A 25,320-nucleotide genomic window follows, 5' to 3' on the forward strand; every position below is an offset into this window, starting at 1 on the left:
CCACTGCATTCATAGCTCCTGCCGCTCCCTGTTGACGGTAGGGCCCAAATTATTTGATGAGCTCTATAAAAAAAAATAAAAAAAATAAAAAAAATAAAAAAAATTGATGCAAACTATGATTACGTTTTTGTACAGCACCTCTTCATTCTGTACAAGGATGAGCGAATTTTCTCGTTTTTAAATGAAAACAACCTACCTATCATTCGCTGCCGCTGGAAAAAAAAATAAAAAAAATAATAATAAATTCCCTACCTACCCATGACCTCAACTGACAACCGACAGGAACCAAACTTTTTTTTTTTTTAGGCCTAGGAGTGAGAGGGTGAACTCACCGCTGGGCCCAGGGTCCCGGCCGGACCGGGAACCCCCGGGGCGCCGACCCGCCCTGAGAACCCGGGGAGACCCTGCAGGACACAGAGAGGAGAAGAGATGAAGATACACGCATGAAGCTCTTCATCACTCTGACACCCAGCAGACAGCGCCGTGAGGGAGGAAGGCTCTGAGGTCGAGACCCACCCGCTCTCCAGAGGCTCCGGGGGCGCCCGGTTCCCCGACCTCTCCTCTCAGGCCGGCCAGGCCCGCGTTGCCCGACAGACCTCTGGCCCCCAGGGGCCCGGCGGGGCCGGGAAGACCTTGATCTCCCTGAAACAAGAGGCAGATGTTACGACAACACAGCCCTGGTGGGGAGATTAGCTTTGGGGCGCATTGATGGAGTGTGTATGTGTGTGTGGGTGCCTTTGTCCTTGTGCTTATAGGTTTGCTATTACGTGATTGATTTTTATTATGTTTGCATTGTTTGTCATTATTTGTAAGGAACCCCTCGGAATTTAGATCGTACATCTCAAGGGGCTAGCCTTGAAATAAAGAATAAAGGATAAAGAAAGGACTGAGGTCAGCTGACACAACCGGAGAACCCGTTAATCTCATCTTGACGCACTAAGACCAAGTCTGAAGCATGCGACACGTTATCCGGAGGAGTCTGTGTGTGTATGTTAGGGGTGTACGTGGGGTTGTTGTGTTGCATGTTGACCTTTAAACCTTGAGGTCCGTGCTGGCCCGACGGTCCGGCCAGACCAACACCCTTATCTCCCTGGAACACAAGGAACACAAGGAACACAGAGTCCGTTCACCGACGGCCGGCTGACCCACTTCTGACGGAGCCATGCTTCTCATCTCATGAATCATTTCAAAGCTTGTGTCTCAGAGGGGCACATCTCTCTACGGTCAGTAGGTCCAGAGTCAACACACTGAAGTATCTTGGGGATAAAGACACAGTTGGACTAACGATGCAGGCCGGCGGTGGGGAGGTGGGGTAAACAGGGTTATGGGTCAGGGTAGAATCCAGGGGGGGAAGTCAACGAGGCGTAAAAGGGCTAGTCGAGTCTTTTGAGTGGACAAGTTGCAGAGTGAAACCCTTCAGTATTTTTTTTTTTTTTTAAAAAACAGTTACAAGTAAATTAGAATTTATAAAAAACATCAAGTAAAAGAGGTGGTCTGAAATGCTCTCATCTTAGATTTAAAAGCGTTCAAAGAGATCATTTCGGTTAATTTAGCAGCCACTATAGAGAAGGTCTGACACACATCTGAAGTGTGTTTTTCTAGAAGCACTCGACCTCTCTGGAACCGGATTTCCAGGAGGATGTGTGGCGAACGGTGTGCTCACCTTGTCTCCTTTGGGTCCTGCTGGACCCTGGGCCCCCTGGGGGAAGAGAGGGGAGGAACGGTCAAGAGATTAATAGCACCTCATCCAGCATTAGTTTGTTGTGACTGTAATAACTAAAAGGTTCAGAGAAGCTGGACTAATGAAACAATAAAGATGGATTGAGGTATGATTACAGGACAACGGTGTGAGAGGCTGAGCGTGGGAGGTGTGATACCCCTCGTCTTATTAGTGGAACAGATTTATAACTCACACAGCCTTTACACAGCAAAGGATATAATTAGTGTACATTTGTTTAAGAAACGAGAAAATAAAAAGATGGTTGTAGAACAATACGATTCAAAAGATTGCCACCTAATGAAGGAGCAATGGAGTAGGGGCAGATTGAAGCCTCTGCGAGCCACCATATAGGGCTGTTAACTGAGGGTCTGGACTCCTGACCCCTGGACGGATGAGAAGGTACATGCTGCCAAGTTCTGCAGAATCACGACGACAATGTGCTCAGAACGCAGTGTCCTGGAAGTGAACCACTGACTAGATGACTAAATAACTGCACACGGTGATCACAACCCGATCTGTGGCCCTGCTGCTCCAGGGTAACTGCTCCGCTAACAGTGTCGTTATCCCAGCGATGCTGCCGCCGTGATTCCTCTCGTGATACCCACTGTGTTCAAACACCTCGACACAATGTCATCTTGTACTTCGGCTAATGCAGGCCGCCTCCACAGCTTGCCTCTTGCTGCTCCTTTATGTCTTGCGGGGAAAATTAAACCACCAACATTTCTTTGTGCGATAACTCCTCTGAATATTTGCGGATCTTTCAGAGATCTGACTAACTTACGTGGCAGCCAGATGGTGCGGAGTCCTGTGTGATGTTTCAACAACAAAGGACTGAAATCCATTAACATCAAAGTCTGGGACTCAAACCCCTTGACTGTACAAATATTGCCTGAATGGCGGTGTTTACACTTGGCGTTTCTTTTTTTTTTACAATTTAGTCAGATTTGATAATGTCAGCCGCAACTGGATGGGCTATACCCCAAACAGGCTGGCCTGGGGTAACCCGTACTAAAGGGTTACAGAGGTATCAGGTATCACAGTCAGCATCCACACAGTTCAGGTGTTGCTGGTTAGGTAAGGTGTTCCTGTAACACCCCCCCCCCCCCCCCCTGTGGATGGCAGTGTGAGCAGAGAGCAGGGGTGTGAAAGCCTGGTGCTTCATCTGACACCTACATCTTCTCCTGGGCTGCCGTCTTCTCCAGGCAGCGCCTACAAGACAAAACAAAACAAAGAAATATATACAAGTGGCCTGCATTCGTACGGCGCTTGTCTCACCGACGGCCAATCAAAGTGCTTCACAATTATGGCCTGACATTCACCCATGCATACACACATTCACCCGCTCTCCGATTCATACACACATTCACACACCGTTGGTTTGTGGTTGTCACACACCGGCGCTGACAACCATGCAAGGCGGCATATATATTGTATATATTGCCGGTAGGTCGATACTAGTGGAGCAGTAGTTTACGGTACTACTGGAGCAGTAGAAGTAGTGTTACTTACTCTGTCCCCTTTGATCCCAGCTGGACCCCTCTCTCCTTTGTCGCCCTAAACCGCAGCAAGGGGCATGGAGGACGGTGTTAGAGAACGAGCCCCACCCATGGGCGTTGATGGTGTCGACAACACGACGGTAAAGGGGTTGAACAGACGCACCTTAAAACCGGGTAGACCTCGTTCTCCCGTCACCCCGGGTAGGGCCTGGCCCGGCAGCCCCTGGTCCAACACAAGAACATCAGGTCGGACGGTTGTGCTACAAAAGGTCTGGAGCATTTCACACACGACTCTTCAAATCACAGCCCAGCGTTGCTGGCAGAGAACGTTTAACAATAATCAAGGTGTTCTTCAGGGGGGCCGCAGGGAGGGGTCCTTTGTGATACTGGTTCCATCTGGCTTGGAATGCTTATGGAGAACCAAAGAACATCACTTCCTCCTGACGATCACACAAAGGTCAGGGGGAACATGAGAGTAAAGTGCAGATGATATAAAGCTTGATATGAATATCTCCTTACGTCTCGTCCTTTGGGCCCCGGGGGTCCGGCCACAATCTGGAGGAGACGGGGAGACAAAGTGACAGTCATTACCAGTAAAGGAAAAGTACACTTCACAGTGCAGTCGATGCAGGAGCTGCTCCTGAAAGCTTGCTCTTCATTACACGTCTCTGGGTGGGGCCCCCGGCCCTCAGACTGAGGGTGGGCTCTGCGTGGGCTGAGGGCCCTTAGGTTCATCACAGTCTCTGTTGGCCCCTGAAGCACCAGTGGTGCACTAAGAATAACCCTGTAAAACAGGCTAATAAAGACGACAGACGAGGAGGACATAACAGCAACATAACCAGACTCCTACGCCGCCCATAGTCCAGATGATGGAGAGGGAGAGTTTACTTCACTTTACCCCGCATCTATTCTCATCTCCGTTAGCCCGTGTAAATATTGGATCCGACCGTTAATAATAAAGCAGCCTTTGACAGCTCATGAACGCACGCAGGCAGGCACGCACACACGCACACGCACACACACACAAACACACACACACACACACACACACACACACACACACACACACACACAGGCGGGCTACCTTCCCTGGGGGGCCACTGTCCCCCAGCTCCCCCTTTAATCCATGCACTCCTGAGGGTCCAGCGATGCCCTGGGTGGGGAGAGAAGAAGAGGAAGGGTTGAAGAGGAACCGGAAACACAACAGAAGGCCTCGCAATATGAGTATATCACACACTCACACACACACACACACACACACACACACACACACAAACAAACACACACACCTGTTTTCCAGGTAGTCCTGGGGTTCCTTCCTTGCCTGGTACCCCGTCCCTCCCGGGGACCCCTGGTTTGCCGCCCTCGCCCTGTGGGGTAGGCACACTTCACTGTAAAGGTCAAGCCAAAAGGTCAACGTGGCTCCAATGCTGAAAGGTGGAGGAGAGCGGAGGGTTGAGGCCAGTGGTTTGTCATGCAGTGAGGGTTGGGTGTTGTTTCCATGCAGTGAGGGTTGTGTGTGCTTTCCATGCAGTGAGTGTGTGCAGTGGTTGTGTGCAGTGGTTGTGTGTAGTGGTTGTGTGCAGTGGTTGTGTGTAGTGGTTGTGTGCAGTGGTTGTGTGCAGTGGTTGTGTGCAGTGGTTGTGTGCAGTGGTTGTGTGCAGTGGTTGTGTGCAGTGGTTGTGTGCAGTGGTTGTGTGCAGTGGTTGTGTGTAGTGGTTGTGTGCAGTGGTTGTGTGTAGTGGTTGTGTGTAGTGGTTGTGTGCAGTGGTTGTGTGCAGTGGTTGTGTGCAGTGGTTGTGTGCAGTGGTTGTGTGCAGTGGTTGTGTGCAGTGGTTGAGTGCAGTGGTGTCCTTGCAGGTGAGGGCTCTTCTCCCCACAGCTCTACTCACCACCTGGCCGGACAGCCCAGGAGGGCCTTGAGGACCCTGGGAGACGGAGACAGACACGGGGCATGAGGATCACAGCAGAGAACCAGAGGACCTTCAGCCCAGAGGGGGTCTACAGACAGGACCAGAGGGGGTCTACAGACAGGGGGGTCTACAGACAGGACCTCCAGCCCAGAGGGGGTCTACAGACAGGACCTCCAGCCCAGAGGGGGTCTACAGACAGGACCTCCATCCCAGAGGGGGTCTACAGACAGGGGGGTCTACAGACAGGACCTCCAGCCCAGAGGGGGTCTACAGACAGGACCAGAGGGGGTCTACAGACAGGGGGGTCCACAGACAGGACCTCCAGCCAAGAGGGGGTCTACAGACCTCCAGCCCAGAGGGGCCCTTAGCTTGATGTATGGCAGCTTACCACGGCTCCTGGAAGACCGGCGGGCCCCGGCAGTCCTGTGCTCCCCTGGGCCCCGGGGGGACCCTGTAGGGACGGGAGGAGGATCTCAGGTCAGACCACCACCACACGGTACAGCTTAATTAAGATGGCCGCCTCACAGTGACGGATCATTCGACGGGGAGACGTGAAGCCTTACCTGGACTCCCACCCCCGGGTTGCCGTTGTTGCCCTGTCAATCACATGAAGCATGGAGTGAGGTGGACTCAAACTCAGGATGTGTGTGGCGTCAATATGAAGAGCATGCTCACCTTCACTCCAGGGGGTCCCGGGGGCCCGTTGGTGCCGAGCGGACCCTAGAGCAACATCAACGGAAGCATCAGTACAGCAGCGGCTGCTAGTCTGGGTCAGTGAGTCAGTCAGTCAGTCAGTGTGAGTGGGTGAGTGAGTGAGTGTCACTCAGTGTGAGTGAGTGAGGGGTGAGTGAGAGGGTGAGAGGGTGAGTGAGTGAGTGAGTGAATGAGTGAGTGTGAGTGAGTGAGTCAGTGTCAGTCAGTGTGAGTGAGTGTCAGTCAGTGTGAGTTAGTGAGTGAGTGAGTGAGTGTCAGTCAGTCAGTGTGAGTGAGTGAGTGAGTGAGTGAGTGAGTGAGTGAGTGAGTGTCAGTCAGTCAGTGTGAGTGAGTGAGTGAGTGAGTGAGTGAGTGAGTGAGTGTCAGTCAGTGTGAGTGAGTGAGTGAGTGAGTGTCAGTCAGTGTGAGTGAGTGAGTGAGTGTCAGTCAGAGTGAGTGAGTGAGTGAGTGAGTGAGTGAGTGAGTGAGTGAGTGAGTGAGTGAGTGTCAGTCAGTGTCAGTGAGTGAGTGAGTGTCAGTCAGTGTCAGTGAGTGAGTGAGTGAGTGTCAGTCAGTGCCAGTGAGTGAGTGAGTGAGTGAGTGAGTGAGTGAGTGAGTGAGTGAGTGAGTGAGTGAGTGAGTGAGTGTCAGTCAGTGTCAGTGAGTGAGTGAGTGAGTGAGTGAGTGAGTGTCAGTCAGTGCCAGTGAGTGAGTGAGTGAGTGAGTGGGGGTACTCACTGTGGGCCCTCTGACCCCGTTCTCTCCTGGGTTTCCCTGTGGACAGAGAAGGCTAAGCTGTAGTCAGGCAGTAAAGCTTCACGCTGGTTGAGGAGAGGGGTTGCATGCAGTAAGTCGAGAGACGGCACACTTTGATCGTGACGGATATAAAAATGGGCTCCTCTTAACCATTTAAAGATATGTTAGCATAAAGTAAAAAGAGTTTCTACTTTATCTGAGTGTAAACTACCGTTCCATCATCATGCCCAAACATGCAGGAGGATTCACGTTCAATCAAAGCTATGCAGCGAGACGAAGGCTTTGAAAGGTTAGTGCAAGGGCAGAAGGAAATCACAAGGCACATGAAGCAGATATCATAATCATCACGTCAGCCCGCTCATCCCAGTAACACAATGGATACAAACAAACCCTCCTCAAACTCAAACCCTCACTCTAACTCTAACCTTAACCGTTAACGCCAACTCTCACCCTAACCTTCACATAACTGTAACTCTCACCCTCACCTAACACTAACCCTAACTCTAACCCTGACACTCATCCTAACCCTAACTCGAACCCCAACCCTAACCCGAACCCAAACTCTAACTCTTACCCTAACTCGAACCCTCACCTAACTCTAACCCTAACTCGAACACTCACCTAACTCTAACCCTCACCTAACTCTAGCCCTAACCTATCTCTAACTCTAACTCTCCCCTGATTCTAACCCGCAGCCTTACTCTCACTCTAACTCTGATTCTAACCATCACCCTCACCCTGGCACTGAATTGGACACCACTTGGGGAACAGGTGGTCAGGATAAAAAATTCCTGAAGTCCAAATGAAGGGCAGGCAGGTGGCCAGACAATGGGGGGTCTGCCCAAAACAGATCTGGCGGGCTGCGCCTGATGCAGATGTTTTTATCAGTAAGTCTCTCTTGTGTGAGAGCATCTCATCGCTTGCCAACATCCATGCCAACTGCACCTCTCAAGGCAAGCAGGAGAACCACAGCAACAAAGAGCCAGCCTAAAGAGCACCTACCGGTCTGCCCAGAACTCCAGGGAACCCAGGCATGCCCTAGAGAGAGAGAGAGAGAGGAGAGAGAGAGAGAGAGAGAGAGAGAGAGAGAGAGAGAGAGAGAGGAGAGAGACATAGAGAGAGAGACGGAGAAGGAGAGAGAGAGAAGAGAGGAGAGAGAGATATAGAGAGAGAGACGGAGAGGGGGAGAGAGAGAGGAGAGAGGAGAGAGGAGAGAGAGGCATACAGAGAGAGAGAGAGAGAGAGAGAGAGAGAGAGAGAGAGAGAGAGAGAGAGAGAGAGAGTAGCAGAGGAGGAGGACAGTATGACGGACAGATGGGCGACAGGAGCAGACACAGAGGAGGAGGGTATGAAGACATGAGGGGAGGAGGTGAAGCGTCAGTGAGGAGCCGCCAAAGTCTGACCGTCGTTGATGTGCAGAGCGCCAGCGAGGAAGAGGGAGGAAACACAGCTCCACCTGCTGGTCCAACAGCAACCCAGCCTCCCCAACAATCAGCCCACCTCCCCCACCACACCCCCCTCCTCCAGGCTCCACACCCTGAGCCCTGGCCACTGGTTTACTGGTTTACTCACTGGGAGTCCTAGCCGACCAGCGGGCCCTACTGGACCCTACTCCCCCGGCGGGCAGGGAAGAAGAACGGGACAGCGTGAGGACTTGCTCTCACCCTCATCCCCCCTCCCTCCTCTCCCCCTCCTCCTACCTCCTCTCCCACCCCCCCCCCCCCCCCCCCCCCCCTCCTCTCCCCCTTACCTCCCACCCCCTTCCTCCCGCCCTTGCTCCAAGATCGACAACTCACGCTGGGACAGCTCCTTAACAAGCGCTGATTGGTACAGTATTAGGCTAACAGTAAGGTGCTGCTGGTTGCATTAGGCTAACAGTCAGGTGCTAGTTGTATTAGGCTAACAGTCAGGTGCTAGTTGTATTAGGCTAACAGTAAGGTGCTGCTTGTTGCATTAGGCTGACAGTCAGGTGCTAGTTGTATTAGGCTAACAGTCAGGTGCTAGTTGTATTAGGCTAACAGTGAGGTGCTAGTTGTATTAGGCTAACAGTCAGGTGCTAGTTGTATTAGGCTAACAGTGAGGTGCTAGTTGTATTAGGCTAACAGTCAGGTGCTAGTTGTATTAGGCTAACAGTCAGGTGCTAGTTGTATTAGGCTAACAGTCAGGTGCTAGTTGTATTAGGCTAACAGTCAGGTGCTAGTTGTATTATGCCACCAGTCAGGTGCTAGTTGTATTATGCTAAAAGTCAGGTGCTAGTTGTATCAGGCTAACAGTCAGGTGCTAGTTGTATTAGGCTAACAGTCAGGTGCTAGTTGTATTAGGCTAACAGTCAGGTGCTAGTTGTATTAGGCTAACAGTCAGGTGCTAGTTGTATTAGACGAGGTCCCTTTCTGCTGAACACCTGAAGATTATCACTGAAGTTCAAATGTTATCGCTATGAACACAAAGCATCAATGGTTAAATCACAGGATGTGCTTTACAAACAAACAGTAAATACATATGTATATAAATACATACATGTTAGCTATGCAACAATACACAATACAACAACATATAGAACATATAGAATCACATCGTAGCCAAACATCAAATATTCATGTTGTTTTCCTTCGAGCATCCCTGCTCTGTCAGTCCCATTTCACGTTGTTAAAGACCACCATGCCGTCAACAGGCAGGTGATTACAGTACAAAAAAACAGTTCAATCTTTTATAAATCGCTTTCGACCAATAACAATCCTGATCCACTTACCGGCTTCCCATCCTGACCGGTTTTACCCGGTTCTCCTGCGGGTCCCTGAAATCCAAACATCACAACCCGGTGTCATCTCAAAGTGAACCCAATCTGGTTTTATTGATAACAGCTTCTGAGCGGCACCAGACCGCGACGCCCTACCTGAGACCCGTCTCGCCCTCGCTCTCCGGACTCGCCCCGCTCTCCCTTATCCCCGCTGGAGCCCGCGAAGCCCTGCAACGCAGTCACACGGCCCAGCTCACATCCTCTCGTCATACCACACCAGAAACCTTTCTTTTACACGTTGAGCCACCAGAGAGGGAGCCGGACCACCAGGCCAGGAGGTCCTCTGGGTCCGTCTGGGAGCTCTCGCCTTACCCGGTCCCCCTTGGACCCGTGTGCTCCCGGGGCTCCGGGCTCTCCCTTGGGCCCCATGACTCCAGGGACCCCTCGGACCCCCGGGGCTCCGTTGACGACCGCCTCGGCCGACGTGCCCTGTGGTGGTCAGAGAGGCGTCAGTGTCTGCTGTCCTGCCCGGGGTGTACCTACAGATGGGTCGGTACGGGACTGATGGGGACCACGGTGGCGTGAGGAGGCCTTACCTTTGGACCCGGGGGGCCAACTGCCCCGGTCAGCCCCGCTTTGCCCTGAAAGGGAAAGGCCAGGGTTGGAACGCTGCTACTGGTGGCCACTTGCAAAATACATCAAACATTTATGGAGGTATATACTCACAGTCTCCCCTCTGTCTCCTTTCTCCGCTCTCTCGCCCTGAAACACACACACGCGCACACACACACACACACACACACACACACACACACACACACACACACACACACACACACACACACACACACACACACACACACACACACACACACACGCACGTCAGCAGAGCCCCCATGTCCCATGTAGAAGGACATTTAGGCGTCAGGTCCGTCCTCCCACCTTCTCCCCAGGCCTCCCAGCCTCTCCCAGTTCCCCCGCTCTGCCGGGGACGCCGGGTATTCCAGGCTTGCCGGGCTCTCCGGCCTGTCCGGGGGGTCCTTCTGGTCCGCGCTCTCCGATGGCCCTCCCTGTGGGGCCGGTGGCCCCGGCCGGGCCCCGCTCCCCCTGGTCTCCTTTAGGGCCCTTCTCCCCAGGTAAGCCGCGGAGACCCTGGGTCAGAGAAGAACCATGAGTCCGCCGTCCGTGAGGAAGACCGTCACAGCCTGGCACTATCATGTGATCCAGCTGTGATGTCATCAAAGAGGGCCGGTCCTGACCCCCAGAGGCTACTCACGTCGGCCCCCGTGGGGCCCCGGCTCCCCTGCTCCCCGGGCTCGCCATGCTGGCCCTTCTGGGGCTTCAGGACCGGGGGGGTCACGAGGAGGTCCCTCCGGTCCACCACCATCTTCAGGTCCGACACCTGGGGGGCAGCAGGGCACAGGTGAGTCTCCTGGAGGTGTCCTACAGGGTGAGGTGTTCTACAGGGTGAGGTGTCCTACAGAGTGAGGTGTTCTACAGGGTGAGGTGTCCTACAGGGTGTTCTGTATCTACAGGGTGAGGTGTCCTACAGGGTGAGGTGTTCCGTAACTACAGGGTGTGATGTCCTCTATCTACAGGGTGAGGTGTTCTGTAACTATAGGGTGATGTGTTCTCTATCTACAGGTTGAGGTGTTCTCATATCTACAGGGTGTGATGTCCTCTATCTACAGGGTGAGGTGTTCTCTATCTACAGGGTGTGATGTCCTCTATCTACAGGGTGTGATGTCCTCTATCTACAGGGTGTGATGTCCTCTATCTACAGGGTGTGATGTCCTCTATCTACAGGGTGAGGTGTTTCAGGTGTGACCGTATGAGGAGCTCACCAGGATCCCCAGGTTGGACAGCGCTTTCTGCACATCCTGATCAAGGAGAGACAGAAGAAGAAACGTTAACCCCTGACCTCTGGGCCAACACGGCCAATTCCTGTCGTGCTCAGAGTCGCCTCACCACCGCCGTTCCCGGTCTTCCCGGCGCTCCGTCCTCTCCGGGGTCGCCCTGTCCACACACAGAGTTCAGGATCGGGATGAGAACATAAAACCTCTCCCAGAACCACCCCCCCGTGGCTATGGTTGATGGGGGTCATAACAGGGGCCACTCACCGTGTCCCCCTTGGCACCATGGGGTCCTCGATCCCCCTGGAACAGAGCAGAGCTGCGGTCAGAGAGAAGACAGATCACCGAGACAGAGCTAAGATCAACGAGGGCATGGACTCACCCTGGGTCCCAGCACGCCTGGGGACCCCGACACGCCCTGCAGGGGGAGGGAGGATGGACAAGGTGGAGGTGGTGGAAGAGGTGGTGGTGGAGGAGGTGGAGGAGGTGACGGAGAATATGGTGGTGATGGTGGAGGAGGTGTTGGTGATAGTGGCGGAGATGGTGGTGGAGGAGGTGGAGGAGGTGACGGAGAAGATGGTGGTGATGGTGGAGGAGGTGTTGTTGATGGTGGTGGTGGAGGATGTGGAGGAGATGGAGGAGTTGGAGGAGGCGGTGGTGTCGATGGTCGAGGAGGTGGTGGTGATGGTGGAGGAGGAGGTGTAGGTGGTGATGGTGGAGGTGGTGGAGGAGGTGGTGGCGGAGATGGTGGTGGTGGAGGAGATGGTGGTGGAGGTGGTGGAGGAGGAGCAGGTGGTGGTGGTGGTGGAGGAGGTGGATGCAGGGGGGGAGCAGCAACAAACAGAACACAAAGAGAAGACATTGAGCCACAGCCTCAGCCCACGCCGTCCCGCTCAACGGGGGTCTTAAACACTCTGGGGGCGTGTATCTGTGTGGCTCTTTTTACGTTGGCGCAGATCCTCTATTCTCAATCTCGAACTGTTAAGAGAGTGAACAATAGTGTGAGGTAATCACGTCTCCTCCAGACGCGGTTCAGAGAGTTTGTGTCCTGAAATGATGTGAACAAAGTGGTCAGTGGTGTCTGTGGTTCAGTCATGTGTTACCGTGGCTCCGGGGGGTCCCTGGGGTCCGGCCACGGGTGCCACGGCAGCCCCCTTCACGTACACCACCTGAGGGGAACACCAGAGAGAACCACCATGAGGAGCGTTCTCAGGAGAGCCGCTCATCATATGACGCCCTCATCCCCATGAGTCCCTCTCCTCAGAGGGGGGGGGGGGGGGGGGGGGGGGGGTACCGAGTGTCTCACCTGTCCAGGGGGTCCGATGCCTCCCGGCACCCCGGGGAGACCGGCCGCCCCCGCCGGGCCGGAGGGCCCCGCCAGCCCCCGATCGCCCTTCAGTCCGTCGCGGCCCTGGGGAGACACGCCCACACCACAGCATCAGCCCCACCCTGCAGCCACCAGGGCTCCAGCACAGTCACAGCAGGAGGCTGACCCCCCCCCCCCCACCCTCTCTGAGCCTCCCCCAGCCTCCCCCCAGAGGGATAGGCAGAGCGAGAAGGAGAGAGAGAGAGAAAGACACACAGACGGAGAGAGAGAGAGAGAGAGAGAGAGAGAGAGAGAGAGAGAGAGAGAGAGAGAGAGAGAGAGAGAGAGAGAGAGAAAGAAAGAAAGAAAGAGAGAGAGAGAGAGAGAGAGAGAGAGAGAGAGAGAGAGAGAGAGAGAGAGAGAGAGAGAGAGAGAGAGAGAGAGAGAGAGAGAGAGAGAGAGACAGACAGACAGACAGACAGACAGACAGACAGACAGACAGACAGACAGACAGACAGACAGACAGACAGACAGACAGACAGAAAGGGGAAGGGGGGTAATAAACATCCGAGAAGATCTGGTGGGACTGACATCTCGTCCAGCGGCTCCTCCTTCTCCTTTGTCGCCCTGCCGATGAAAAGGATGACGTTAGGATTGTGAGGGTGAAATATACATATAAATATATATACACAGGTATATATAAAGCTGCAGTTACCAAGTGAGTCTGATCCAAGTGAGATTGATATTACGGCGAGGCAGGGTGATAATGGATGGCTGCTCCTAATGGATGGTCTTTCTAAAGCTATGAGCCGATCTCTGGATCATCACCCGGACGTCCATATTTGCACTCCTAATAATTGGGTGCAGATTACTACGCTTGCGCGGCTTACAGTTTGCTGGTGTTGGGGCTCTAAAACAGGCTTACAGCTCGCTGGTGTTTGCCGTCTAAAGCAGGCTTACAGCTCGCTGGTGTTTGCCGTCTAAAGCAGGCTTACAGCTCGCTGGTGTTTGCCGTCTAAAACAGGCTTACAGCTCGCTGGTGTTTGCCGTCTAAAGCAGGCTTACAGCTCGCTGGTGTTTGGGCTCTAAAGCAGGCTTACAGCTCGCTGGTGTTTGGGCTCTAAAGCAGGCTTACAGCTCGCTGGTGTTTGGGCTCTAAAGCAGGCTTACAGCTCGCTGGTGTTTGGGCTCTAAAGCAGGCTTACAGCTCGCTGGTGTTTGGGCTCTAAAGCAGGCTTACAGCTCGCTGGTGTTTGGGCTCTAAAGCAGGCTTACAGCTCGCTGGTGTTTGGGCTCTAAAACAGACTTACAGCTCGCTGGTGTTTGGGCTCTAAAGCAGGCTTACAGCTCGCTGGTGTTTGGGCTCTAAAACAGGCTTACAGCTCGCTGGTGTTTGGGCTCTAAAGCAGGCTTACAGCTCGCTGGTGTTTGGGCTCTAAAGCAGCTCGGGAAAGCTCGTTCCACACTCACCTTCCTCCCGTCTTCCCCCGGTACGCCTTCCTCTCCCTGCAGAGTAACACAGAACACTTTAGGACTAGAGAGCACTGAGTCTAGATAAAGACTATAGGACCAGAGTGGGTCAATGAGTCTAGATAGACACTATAGGACCAGAGTGGGTCAATGAGTCTAGATAAACACTATAGGACCAGAGTGGGTCAATGAGTCTAGATAGACACTATAGGACCAGAGTGGGTCAATGAGTCTAGATAAACACTATAGGACCAGAGTGGGTCAATGAGTCTAGATAAAGACTATAGGACCAGAGTGGGTCAATGAGTCTAGATAAACACTATAGGACCAGAGTGGGTCAGTGAGTCTAGATAAACACTTTAGGACCAGAGTGGGTCAATGAGTCTAGATAAACACTATAGGACCAGAGTGGGTCAGTGAGTCTAGATAAACACTATAGGACCAGAGTGGGTCAGTGAGTCTAGATAAACACTATAGGACCAGAGTGGGTCAGTGAGTCTAGATAAACACTTTAGGACCAGAGTGGGTCAATGAGTCTAGATAAACACTATAGGACCAGAGTGGGTCAATGAGTCTAGATAAACACTTTAGGACCAGAGTGGGTCAATGAGTCTAGATAAACACTATAGGACCAGAGTGGGTCAATGAGTCTAGATAAACACTTTAGGACCAGAGTGGGTCAATGAGTCTAGATAAACACTATAGGACCAGAGTGGGTCAACGAGTCTATTTAACAGTTTAGGACCAGAGTTGGTCAGTGAGTCTAGATTAACACTTGAGGACAAGAGAGGGCCAATAAGTCAACTCCGCTCCTGATGACAACAGCAGGAGGCCGTTACGCAGCAGTGCCTGAAATAAATAAAAAGCTGTAATGCGGTGGAGCAGTGAACCACATTAGTACCAACCAATGACTTCAAAACAGAATCACATGAGTCGGACCAACAGAGAGACAGTCAGACAGACAGGCAGACAGGCAGACAGGCAGACAGACAGACAGACGGCCGGACATCCAGACAGGCAGACAGACGAAGATCCAGACAGAGAGACAGACAGACAGACAGACACACAGACAGACGAGTCACCATTTTGCCCGGGGTCCCTGGTTTGCCGTTGTCGCCTGCTTTGCCCTGATGACAGAGGAGTACAGAGAACACACACCGTGTGTTTAACACAAGGAGCACAACTGTGGCCCCTGAACACTGTGGCCCCTGAACACTGAGGCCCCTGAACACTGAGGCCCCTGAACACTGTGGCCCCTGAACACTGTGGCCCCTGGAGTCCTTCATACACAGCATGTCTCAGGGTCAGCAACACTCACAGCGGTCCCTGGGATGCCTGGGGGCCCCGAGGGGCCCGACGGTCCCTGGTCGCCCCGGAGGCCTGGGAGACCCTGGGGAGAGGAGAGAACATTAAAGCATCAGACAGAATCCATCGTTTACTGATTACACTTAATGTGTCCACACGTCGGTCCACCAAGCTTACCTATGTCCTTCCTTGATTAGCTAACCATACAGTTTATTTACTTTTACAAATTAGAATTGTTTTAATATTGAATCATGCTAATCTAATGTGGGATTGCTCTCAAAATGGAGACCATGTTAATTCCTTAACAGAAGGGATGTGAGTGCGTTAAGGTAGGGATCAGCTCCACAGCACCCTCTGCAGTACGGTGGTGTGTATTGTAATGTTACATAAAGGATAGTGTACAGCATATCCAAACATTATCTTGCTTCATGGCTACTTACTAAAGGAATCAATCATTTGACACAATATATTACTGCAGAAAATTATTGCATTGATTAAAAAAAGTGTTTCTTAAAAAGCATCTGTTGGATTCTCTGGTTGGATTCTCTGGTTGGATACAGCGTCCAAAGCAGAATTTGTGAGTGTGTGCCAATGAACGTCCTGACTGACTCATCAGAACTGAGTCATCATCAAAGCTGGGTAATACACTATTCGAATGCCATCTGATTTTCTTTTGTCACTTATGTCATGAACATAATTGAATACCTGTAGTAGAACGACCATTTCACCTCTTGGAAGTGTAAAGTTGTATTCAAAGAAAGGCAGAAGTATTGAGGCATGATGAAGTATCAGCTAATACTAAACACACACCCTCTACAAGAACCACAAACTAAACTATTAGCATGAATCCAGATGTTCACATGAATCCAGATGAATCCAGGAATGGTGTGGGCGAGTTGGCTGTGGTAGGATCTGTACTCTTATACGGTACGAAAAAGAGACCTTTCAGCTTTCCATTACTTCATGTTAAATGAGGCTCTATGAAATGTCATCGGTGAGCTATGTGAGCTATGTAAAGGGCAGAGTTTTGCATAATGCAATGTCCTGTACTGTACACAATAACACTAATACTAATATCCAGTGATTTATGAGTACGCCCTTTACCACAATAATCTTAGCTCATCTATTATTCATTATTATGAATATCATGTTCTATCCCCACATTCAAAGATTCAAGTTGTTTTGTAAACACAAGGCCCACCAAATGCTAAATGCTAATTTGGACCAAAACAAACTAAATCTCTCAGCCCTCAAACCACAAACAGTCTATAAAAATAAAAAGTCTATAGCTGCAAAATGACTTAAACCAACACAAGGCCAGCGGTAGACCAGGTTGTCTGGTACTCTGACCTCTTCTCTGTGTGGAGTCAAGCTCTCCCCTGTAAAGTAATAGATTAACGAGATGCTTCTGGTGGACAGAGAGGAACATATTGTGGGAGACAGATATTAATGACCAAGCAAATCATTCATTAAAAACATGGAGCAGGTGTGTGAGTGTCCGATTAGACTAATATGATGGTTAAGGATGGATTAATGGATGCTTGTTTGGTTCCATTGAGAGGAAATCAATTTGAATCGGTTGGTTTAAGCTGTCATTTAAGCTCTACCATGCCACCGGCCTCCACAGTCACCAGCCTCCACAGCTCTGATCTCTGGGACCACCTCCCCACCCCACCAAGTCCCTGGTGTCGCCTCACCAGGTGGAAGCATTACAGAGCTCTATGGCAACTACCTGTGTGTGTGTGCGTGTGTGTGTGTGTGTGTGCGTGTGCAGGTGTGCGTGTGTTTGTGTTTGTACTCACATCGCGTCCTGGATTGCCCAGCTTCCCAGCGTCTCCCTGAGGACAGACAGCATCATTAAACTCTTTTCATAACCGTTCTCATGTGTGTTCAGTCTCCATTTTGAGGCCTTTTAAAGGTTTGGCAGCATAAAGATTCAGAAGGAAAAGAATGAGTTCACCTGCTGGCCAGAGGGCCCGACCGGCCCTGGTTTACCGTCCAGACCGGCTCGCCCATCCAGACCAGAAGCACCTCGCTCCCCCTTCGGTCAGACACAGGCGGTCAGTCACTGGGGACAGACTAACACTAACCCTAACCCTAACCAAAGGCTAACACTAACCCTAACCCTAACCCAAGGCTAACACTAACCCTAACCCAAGGCTAACACTAATCCTAACCCAAGGCTAACACTAGCGCTAAACCTAACCCAAGGCTAACATAACCCTAACCCAAGGCTAACACTAACCCTAACCCAAGGCTAACACTAACCCTAACCCAAGGCTAACACTAACCCTAACCCAAGGCTAACACTTGCCCTAACCCTAACCCAAGGCTAACACTAACCCTAATCCTAACCCAAGGCTAACACTAACCCTAACCCTAACCCAAGGCTAACACTAACCCTAACCCAAGGCTAACACTAACCCTAACCTAAGGCTAACACTAGCCCTAACCCTAACCCAAGGCTAACACTAGCCCTAATCCTAACCTAAGGCTAACACTAACCCTAACCCTAACCTTAACCCAAGGCTAACACTAACCCTAACCCAAGGCTAACACTAACCCTAACCCAAGGCTAACACTAACCCTAAGCCTAACCTTAACCCAAGGCTAACAATAACAATATGCAGACGCTGTCTGTCTCAGGCACCAGAATGACTTCTATCATCATCATGAGTCTGAGGAGGCTGTAGCAGGGCCCCCCCCCTACCTTCTCCCCAGGGGGTCCTCGTTCTCCACTGTCGCCCTGGGGGGCAGAAAGGAAGTAAGAGTAACTGTCAGAGGAAGGGGGGTCATTCACAACAGGGGGATTCTGCACTTTAAAATAAAATACATTAACTAATATACTAATTAATATGCTAACTAATATAACTAGTATACTAACTTATATCATACACTAACTCATACAACTAGTATGCTAACTAATAAAACTAGTATTGTAACTAATTTAATTAATATAACTAGTATACTAACTAATATAACTAGTATACTAACTAATATAACTAATTTAACTAGTATACTCACTCTGGCTCCCAAGGGTCCACGCTGCCCCTCAACACCCTGACAGGGGGCAGAAAACACCAATCAGTAACCACGCCGTTTAGGAACCATGGCAACCATAACCACGCCCACCATAACCACGCAAACCAGTAACCACGCCATCTAGGAACAGCGGGAACCATAACCCCACCAGTCATAAACCAACCATAACCAGACCGGTCCTAACCCCAGGAGAGGGTGCCGGTGCCCAGGTCGGTGGGGTCGGACCGGGCGTGTGTCTGATGGGCGGTCCTCACTCACCCGTATCCCTGGGGATCCGGGGCCCCCGGCCACGCCCTGGGGCCCCTTGCTGCCGTGCTCTCCGGGGTCGCCTGCGTCCCCCTGGGGACCCAAACATTGCAGGTTAGAGAGCTGGGGAAGGTGGTGTAGCTCAGTGTCTATGTAGTGTGCATTGTACAGGCATGTACAATGAATTTACTTTAAGCTAGTGACTCTAGAGGGCAAAGAACATCTACTGAAAGGTGAGGGGGAGAGTTATAGACCTGTCGACAACATCAGATTATTAGTTGTTTGTGCAGCCGTCCACATTAATCATAGATCATACGTGAAACGGCAACAAATCTTTTGGGGATGGTTTGGATCTGATAAAGGAGAGCGTACCTTGTCTCCTCGTTCTCCTTTCAGCTGAGGCATGAGGTCCAGCTGATGGGACAGAGTTAGGGTTAGGTTAGGTTAGGGTTCGGTTCATCAGAGCCATGGGGACACAGTCCAGTGTCCTTCAATTACATCATTCATATTCCTGAATTCATATTAACGTTATGGGCAGGGCCCATAACTTTAGAAATCAACGTGAATATACAATTCCTCACCACTTTCCCAGGCGGTCCAGCAGGGCCTGTGGCCCCCTGCAAGAAAAGAGGAGAACAAAACGATATAAACGATAAAAACACACACACACACACACACACACACACACACACACACACACACACACACACACACACACACACACACACACACACACACACACACACACACACACACACACACACACACACACACACACACACACACACCTCGTCTCCTTTATCCCCTCTTGGTCCGGTAGCTCCAGGACTTCCCTGCAACCAGACATAGATGATCAATACACTCTGATACCTGCTGATCAACTTTACAGTACCAGACATAGAGGGTCAATACACTCTGATACCTGCTGATCAACTTTACAGTACCAGACATAGAGGATCAATACACTCTGATACCTGCTGATCAACTTTACAGTACCAATTGGGTGATTAACCAGTACTAAACCAGACATAGCTGGATCATTACAACGATTCCAGTGGAGTGAACTTGGGGCACCTTAGTAAACTTGGGGTACTATAGTAAACTTTGGGCACTATAGTCAACATGGGTTACCTTAGTAAACGTGGGGTACCTTAGTAAACTTGGGGTACGAAAGTTAACATAGGGTACTATCGTAAACTTGGGCTACTGTCGTGAACTTGGGGTACTATAGTAAAATTGGGGAACTATAGTAAAGTTGCCTCACGTTTCGCCCGCCCAGCCCTGGGTCTCCGGGGTCCCCTTTGTCGCCGAGTCGTCCAGGCTGACCCGCCAGGCCCTGGAGAGACGGCATGTCATTATCCAGGGGATGTTACCCTGCAGCAGTTCACTGGCCCACTATGGATGGCGCTGGTGAAGCTAAACACTATACTATAGTAGAAATTATGATTTGGTGTGTGGAGCATCGACATTTTGTCATAAAATACCCTTAGTCCTCTCTCGCCGTTCTTTCCTGGAAGACCAGACTCCCCCTGGTGGTGAAACAGGGTCAGAACAGAAAAATAAAATTAGTGACAAGAGGTTACCCTGAGTAAGTCTTTACATGTCGGGATAATCCCATCGAAGATGAGTGTTCAAATAATTACAATAAGAACATGACTTTGACGATAGGGGCTCCAAAGGCGTCTAACTGGTTACAGAGGTGGAGAAGAAAGAAGTCTGCAGGACTGAGCAGATGATAAAACAAAGACTTACAGGAGTGCCCTCCTCCCCTCGGTCTCCTTTCTCCCCCTGTAACACAAACGTGGATCATGAGTGAACCACTCTTAGGCGACCAGTCACCTCATTGACAACCAGAGAGCTCTTGGCTTTAGAAAGGCAACTTCGATGAGAACACGTCACATGACTTTACCTCTGTGGTGGCATCTTTGGAAAGGCATTGGGGAGAATGAGAAAGCCATCATGGGACAGTTAGACGTCTCAAGCAAGATGATAAACCCGGCTATGAGCTAACTAGAACTAAACTTAAGAGGCTGCACGATAAGTCGGGACTAACTGCTGAATGGACCGCATTTATACAGCGCTTCTGTTACCAGCGCGTTACAATACTGCCTCGTTCACGTTCACCAGCATTCACCTATTCATACACACATTCACAGTCACAGGTGTCTTGTCCAGGGACACCTCGACACTGATCTAGGAGGAGCATAGGAATCAAACTAGTGTCAGTTCAGTTTGAATAAGTCGGCCGGCTGAAGGTCCCAAGGCTGTCCTAGATATATAATATAACGGATTCATAACATATATTATGTATCGAAGTCTAGTTGGTTCTGTGAGACTGAAGGAATCGTCCAACCTGCTTCCCGACAAGGCCGTTCTTTCCTGGGAGTCCGGGCCGTCCGTTCTCCCCTCGCTCCCCAGGATCCCCGGAGTCCCCCTGGAAAAGAGCCGGGGGTTAGACCTCTGGAGGTGGACCTTCTGGTCACACCTCTGGAGGTAGACCTTCTGGAGGTGGACCTTCTGGAGGTGGACCTTCTGGAGGTGGACCTTCTGGAGGTACACCTTCTGGAGGTGGACCTTTTGGAGGTGGACCTTCTGGTCAGACCCCTGGAGGTGGACCTTCTGGAGGTGGACCTTCTGGTCACACCTCTGGAGGTAGACCTTCTGGAGGTGGACCTTCTGGAGGTGGACCTTCTGGTCAGACCTTCTGGTCACACCTCTGGAGGTAGACCTTCTGGAGGTAGACCTTCTGGAGGTGGACCTTCTGGAGGTGGACCTTCTGGTCAGACCTTCTGGTCAGACCTCTGGAGGCATACCTTCTGGTTAGACCTTCTGGTCAGGCTGTCTATCTTTGTTTGCATGCACACCTTGTGAATATTTTCGGAGTAATTGATATAGTTTGATTAGTATGTTGCATGGTTTGTCTAATGTCTAGAACAATAACTGATCAAATCGTTTTTTTTATTTCTAATATATTCTACCATTTGAGATTAGTCATCAATTTTGTTCATTACCAAGAAATCTGCCTCAAATCCCTTATTGAAATTATTATTAATTAAAATAATTGATGTGGCTATCTATATCGTTCCTGAGGTCAGGCCTCAGGAAGCTGAGTAATGCGATGAAGTACCAGAACCATAGAAAATGTTTCATCCGAACAAATGGATCTGAATACAGTCTTTCAGAGTAAACCCTAATGGCTGGGGGTATTAATCATCGTCTCTTGTTATCAGCGTTTGTCGGGGGACTCCAGCAGAGAGGGAGAGTGGTTTAAGCTCCACAACGCCTCCCCCCTCCCCTCCCCTTGGTGCTGTCCCTGAACATCCCTATTCATGGGATGAATAATCACAAGGGCCACCGCCTGGCCTGCATTCCCCCTAGACAGAGAACCAGCGTGGGGCTGTGGTACTTAAGTCTGACAGCATCACCAGGTGGTAACAGGTGAGCTCCAGGGGGGGGGGAGGGCAGCCTCAGTACCTTTGCTCCCGGCTTGCCGCTAAGGCCTGCTGGACCCTGGGGAAGAAAGCAGAATGTGAGAAGAAGAGAATGACCCCAGCTGACGTTTGGCTTGGAATAATTCATACACAACAGAGGATGGTAATAGCTTTGAGTTAGCTGTTTTTTTCTTAGTAGCGCTAGAACAAACCCCCCTTGTACTGACCCGATCTCCAGGCTCTCCTTTGACTCCAGGTTGGCCCGGAGCTCCAGAGCCAGGCGAGCCCTTAAGAACAAACACACTTCAGCTTAGAAGAGGGACACGCCGACGTACCTTCACAGCTTCATTATCAGATATGGAGTATGACACTGTCCTTCTCCTTATGCGACAAGCACTCTACAGTGGACCCAGCCTGGACCCCCAGGCGGCCCCCCCCTCCAGAAGGAAGCTCACCTTGTCCCCCTTCCCACCGGGGGTCCCGTTCTCCGCGGTGGGCCCCTCGGGGCCAGCAGGGCCTCGCTCGCCCTGGGAGGAGAGAAGACGTTCGTCACTGGGAGGTTTCGGGGAGATGTTTGACCTCAGCGTGGAGGTCAATGTGTGTGGGAGATGTTTGACCTCAACGTGTGTGTGAGATGTTTGTCTTTGGAGGTGAAGCCTACCTGGTCCCCTTTCTTCCCCATGAGGCCAGGACCCTGGATGGGACAAACAAACATCATCACTTTCATGATCATCGCCTTCCAATCTGCCATGGGGCGGACACACACTCTGACATCAAACGATGAAATGTGGACCAATATTGGATTGCATTGCTTACAGTTCTGCCAGGTTCTCCACGCGCTCCCTCATTTCCCTGTGAGAAAACAACAGGATGAGCTACTGCACCACAGCATGTGGTCGCTGAAGAGACATCAGTGTCTGAGCTGACCACAGGATCTGCTCATGTGGTCAGTGAAGAGACGTCTCTCGATGACTGGACCTACCTTCTCGCCCTGCGGTCCACTGGACCCTGGAAGCCCCTGGAGACAAACAGAGAGTCAGGGAAGGAATGCACCTTTAATGCTCGGCCTCAGAGCCATAGAAACCAGCCCCATCTTTATCTTTATCTTTATCTTTATCGATCGAGAGAGAGAGAGAGAGAGAGAGAGAGAGAGAGAGAGAGAGAGAGAGAGAGACAGAGAGAGAGCCAGAGAGAGTGATGGAGCCTCAGCAGGGAGCCTCTGGTCAGCCACTTACCCGCAGTCCTGCTGGGCCCGTCAGCCCTGGTTTGCCCGACTCCCCCTGTGAGACACATTAGAGAGACAGAGGAGGTAGATGGTGGAGCTAGGTATACACTCTCTCCTCGTACATACTCACTGTCTCCCTGCATATACATTTTCTCCTCACTCTCTCCTCATCCTCCCCGTATATACCCACTCTCACCTCACTCTATCCTCTCTCTCTCCCAGTACATACTCACTCTCTCTGTATATACTCAATCTCTCCTCTCTCTCTCTCCCCGTATACTCACTCTCTCCCCGTGTATACTCACTCTCACTCTCTCCTGTACATACTCACTCTCTCCCTGAATATACTCACTCTCCCTGTACATACTCACTCTCGCCCTGAATATACTCACTCTCCCTGTACATACTCACTCTCTCCTCACTCTCTCCTCACACTCTCTCCCATTATATACTCACTCTCTCCTCACACTCTCTTCCATTATATACTCACTCTCTCCTCACACTCTCTCCCATTATATACTCACTCTCTCCTCACTCTCTCCTCACACTCTCTCCCATTATATACTCACTCTCTCCTCACACTCTCTCCCATTATATACTCACTCTCTCCCCAGCTTCTCCGGCCGGTCCCCGGTCGCCCTGAAACAGCAGACAGCAAAGCGTTTGAGACAGGGACCCGTACGCTGACCACCTGGTGGGTCACCTAGGATCCAGCAGTCCTACTGTGTTACAGCAGAACCTCTGGTCCAGCAGTCATACTGAGTTACAGCAGAACCTCTGGTCCAGCAGTCTTACTGAGTTACAGCAAAACTTCTTCTGGTCCAGCAGTCCTACTGTGTACAGTAGCAGTCTCCACAGGGTTGATCTAAAACTTTAGTTAGCCCATCGTTCCTTCCCAGAAACATGATTGATCGAAACAAATCGAAAGAAAGCGAAACACCTGGTTCCCAGAATGTGTGTCATGTGACTCACCCGGTCCCCTTTGGCCCCGCCTTCGCCCGGCTGACCGCGGTCGCCCTGTCAGGAGAAGCAGAGTGTTGATCATAACGCTCCACACACACCGGGAGGTCTGCCCCTAATCCTAACCCCCTTCTGAAGGTCGGACCCCCCCCCCCCCCCCCCCCCCCTGCCCTGTCTGGAGGTCTGACCCCCCCCCCCCCCCCCCCCCCCCCCCCCCCGGCTGGAGGACTGACCCCGCCCCCCCGTCTGGAGGTCTGACCCCGCCCCCGTCTGGAGGTCTGACCCCGCCCCTCGTCTTACCTTGGTGCCCGTCTCCCCGGAGGCCCCCCGCGGCCCCTAGGACAGAAGAACACGTCTTTAGAAAACAGCCAGAGCATCAACAGAGATACAAGAGAAGGAGCCAGGTGGGGGGAGCCAGGTGGTCACCCACCCTGTCTCCTGGTTCTCCGGCCCTCCCTGCTGGGCCTGGCAGCCCCTCGGCGCTGTCCCCCTGAGGAACAGAGAGAGATGGACGTCATTCAGAGTCTCTGTGGTGACGGCATGGGAGGCCTGCTCCCCAAGCCCTGTTGAGAGGAGCGTCCTGCAGACCGTACCTTGTCTCCTTTGGGGCCCGCCGCCCCCGACAGCCCTCTCGGGCCCTGAGGCCCCATAGGGCCCGTCGCACCCTGGGGAGAAACAGACAAATTCACTCAATGACCTGCACAGAGGGACTCTCTCTCTCTCTCTCTCTCTCTCTAGAGACACACACAAGTTCTCTCTCTCTCTCTTAAATCACACACAAGTTCTCTCTCTCTCTCTCTCTCTCTCTCTCTCTCTCTAGAGACACACACAAGTTCTCTCTCTCTCTCTCTTAAATCACACACAAGTTCTCTCTCTCTCTCTCTCTCTCTCTCTCTCTCTCTCTCTCTCTCTCTCTCTCTCTCTCTCTCTCTCTCTCTCTCTCTCCTTAGGCATGCAGTGCACTTTACACATCAGAGCGGCGTGAGTGATTGACAGCTTACCGTGGAGCCCTTGTCCCCGGCCCCGGCCCCCCCGCCGCCGCTCCCAGGCGGACCCTGTAGAGGACAGATAAGAGGAGGACTCCTTAAAGCAGGAGAGGGCACCTCCTGATAAGACATGCTAATGTAGCAAGACTCACCCTCTCTCCGGTGCTGCCCTTGTCCCCCT

General features: G+C 51.6%; 1 protein-coding gene across 1 annotated transcript in view; it reads right to left on the minus strand.

Annotated features, from left to right (window-relative positions):
* The window catches only part of col7a1 (collagen, type VII, alpha 1), a 72,306-nt gene that overhangs the window by 12,585 nt on the left and 34,401 nt on the right, over positions 1 to 25,320 (minus strand). Inside the window, exons 37-95 of the mRNA XM_030374688.1 lie at positions 25,292 to 25,318; positions 25,155 to 25,208; positions 24,747 to 24,827; positions 24,584 to 24,643; positions 24,454 to 24,489; positions 24,166 to 24,210; positions 23,797 to 23,832; positions 23,204 to 23,248; positions 22,951 to 22,986; positions 22,785 to 22,820; positions 22,630 to 22,662; positions 22,424 to 22,495; positions 22,196 to 22,255; positions 22,012 to 22,047; positions 20,891 to 20,971; positions 20,290 to 20,325; positions 20,022 to 20,066; positions 19,802 to 19,873; positions 19,326 to 19,370; positions 19,119 to 19,154; positions 18,910 to 18,951; positions 18,550 to 18,630; positions 18,274 to 18,309; positions 17,960 to 17,995; positions 17,210 to 17,290; positions 17,052 to 17,087; positions 15,263 to 15,334; positions 15,027 to 15,071; positions 13,945 to 13,980; positions 13,066 to 13,101; positions 12,475 to 12,579; positions 12,272 to 12,337; positions 11,551 to 11,586; positions 11,436 to 11,471; positions 11,284 to 11,331; positions 11,160 to 11,195; positions 10,592 to 10,717; positions 10,258 to 10,467; positions 10,042 to 10,077; positions 9,912 to 9,956; positions 9,688 to 9,804; positions 9,472 to 9,543; positions 9,328 to 9,372; positions 7,581 to 7,616; positions 6,561 to 6,596; positions 5,805 to 5,849; positions 5,693 to 5,725; positions 5,518 to 5,580; positions 5,109 to 5,144; positions 4,506 to 4,586; positions 4,301 to 4,369; positions 3,736 to 3,771; positions 3,380 to 3,439; positions 3,230 to 3,274; positions 2,894 to 2,929; positions 1,664 to 1,699; positions 1,031 to 1,090; positions 517 to 642; positions 333 to 404 (exon numbers count right to left, since the gene is read on the minus strand). Of these exons, the coding sequence (XP_030230548.1) occupies positions 333 to 404; positions 517 to 642; positions 1,031 to 1,090; positions 1,664 to 1,699; positions 2,894 to 2,929; positions 3,230 to 3,274; positions 3,380 to 3,439; positions 3,736 to 3,771; positions 4,301 to 4,369; positions 4,506 to 4,586; positions 5,109 to 5,144; positions 5,518 to 5,580; positions 5,693 to 5,725; positions 5,805 to 5,849; positions 6,561 to 6,596; positions 7,581 to 7,616; positions 9,328 to 9,372; positions 9,472 to 9,543; positions 9,688 to 9,804; positions 9,912 to 9,956; positions 10,042 to 10,077; positions 10,258 to 10,467; positions 10,592 to 10,717; positions 11,160 to 11,195; positions 11,284 to 11,331; positions 11,436 to 11,471; positions 11,551 to 11,586; positions 12,272 to 12,337; positions 12,475 to 12,579; positions 13,066 to 13,101; positions 13,945 to 13,980; positions 15,027 to 15,071; positions 15,263 to 15,334; positions 17,052 to 17,087; positions 17,210 to 17,290; positions 17,960 to 17,995; positions 18,274 to 18,309; positions 18,550 to 18,630; positions 18,910 to 18,951; positions 19,119 to 19,154; positions 19,326 to 19,370; positions 19,802 to 19,873; positions 20,022 to 20,066; positions 20,290 to 20,325; positions 20,891 to 20,971; positions 22,012 to 22,047; positions 22,196 to 22,255; positions 22,424 to 22,495; positions 22,630 to 22,662; positions 22,785 to 22,820; positions 22,951 to 22,986; positions 23,204 to 23,248; positions 23,797 to 23,832; positions 24,166 to 24,210; positions 24,454 to 24,489; positions 24,584 to 24,643; positions 24,747 to 24,827; positions 25,155 to 25,208; positions 25,292 to 25,318 (3,321 nt within the window). The remainder of the gene's footprint in view (positions 1 to 332; positions 405 to 516; positions 643 to 1,030; positions 1,091 to 1,663; positions 1,700 to 2,893; positions 2,930 to 3,229; positions 3,275 to 3,379; positions 3,440 to 3,735; positions 3,772 to 4,300; positions 4,370 to 4,505; positions 4,587 to 5,108; positions 5,145 to 5,517; positions 5,581 to 5,692; positions 5,726 to 5,804; positions 5,850 to 6,560; positions 6,597 to 7,580; positions 7,617 to 9,327; positions 9,373 to 9,471; positions 9,544 to 9,687; positions 9,805 to 9,911; positions 9,957 to 10,041; positions 10,078 to 10,257; positions 10,468 to 10,591; positions 10,718 to 11,159; positions 11,196 to 11,283; positions 11,332 to 11,435; positions 11,472 to 11,550; positions 11,587 to 12,271; positions 12,338 to 12,474; positions 12,580 to 13,065; positions 13,102 to 13,944; positions 13,981 to 15,026; positions 15,072 to 15,262; positions 15,335 to 17,051; positions 17,088 to 17,209; positions 17,291 to 17,959; positions 17,996 to 18,273; positions 18,310 to 18,549; positions 18,631 to 18,909; positions 18,952 to 19,118; positions 19,155 to 19,325; positions 19,371 to 19,801; positions 19,874 to 20,021; positions 20,067 to 20,289; positions 20,326 to 20,890; positions 20,972 to 22,011; positions 22,048 to 22,195; positions 22,256 to 22,423; positions 22,496 to 22,629; positions 22,663 to 22,784; positions 22,821 to 22,950; positions 22,987 to 23,203; positions 23,249 to 23,796; positions 23,833 to 24,165; positions 24,211 to 24,453; positions 24,490 to 24,583; positions 24,644 to 24,746; positions 24,828 to 25,154; positions 25,209 to 25,291; positions 25,319 to 25,320) is intronic.

The sequence above is a fragment of the Gadus morhua genome, chromosome 13, assembly GCF_902167405.1.
Source record: "Gadus morhua chromosome 13, gadMor3.0, whole genome shotgun sequence".
Lineage (NCBI taxonomy): Eukaryota > Metazoa > Chordata > Actinopteri > Gadiformes > Gadidae > Gadus > Gadus morhua.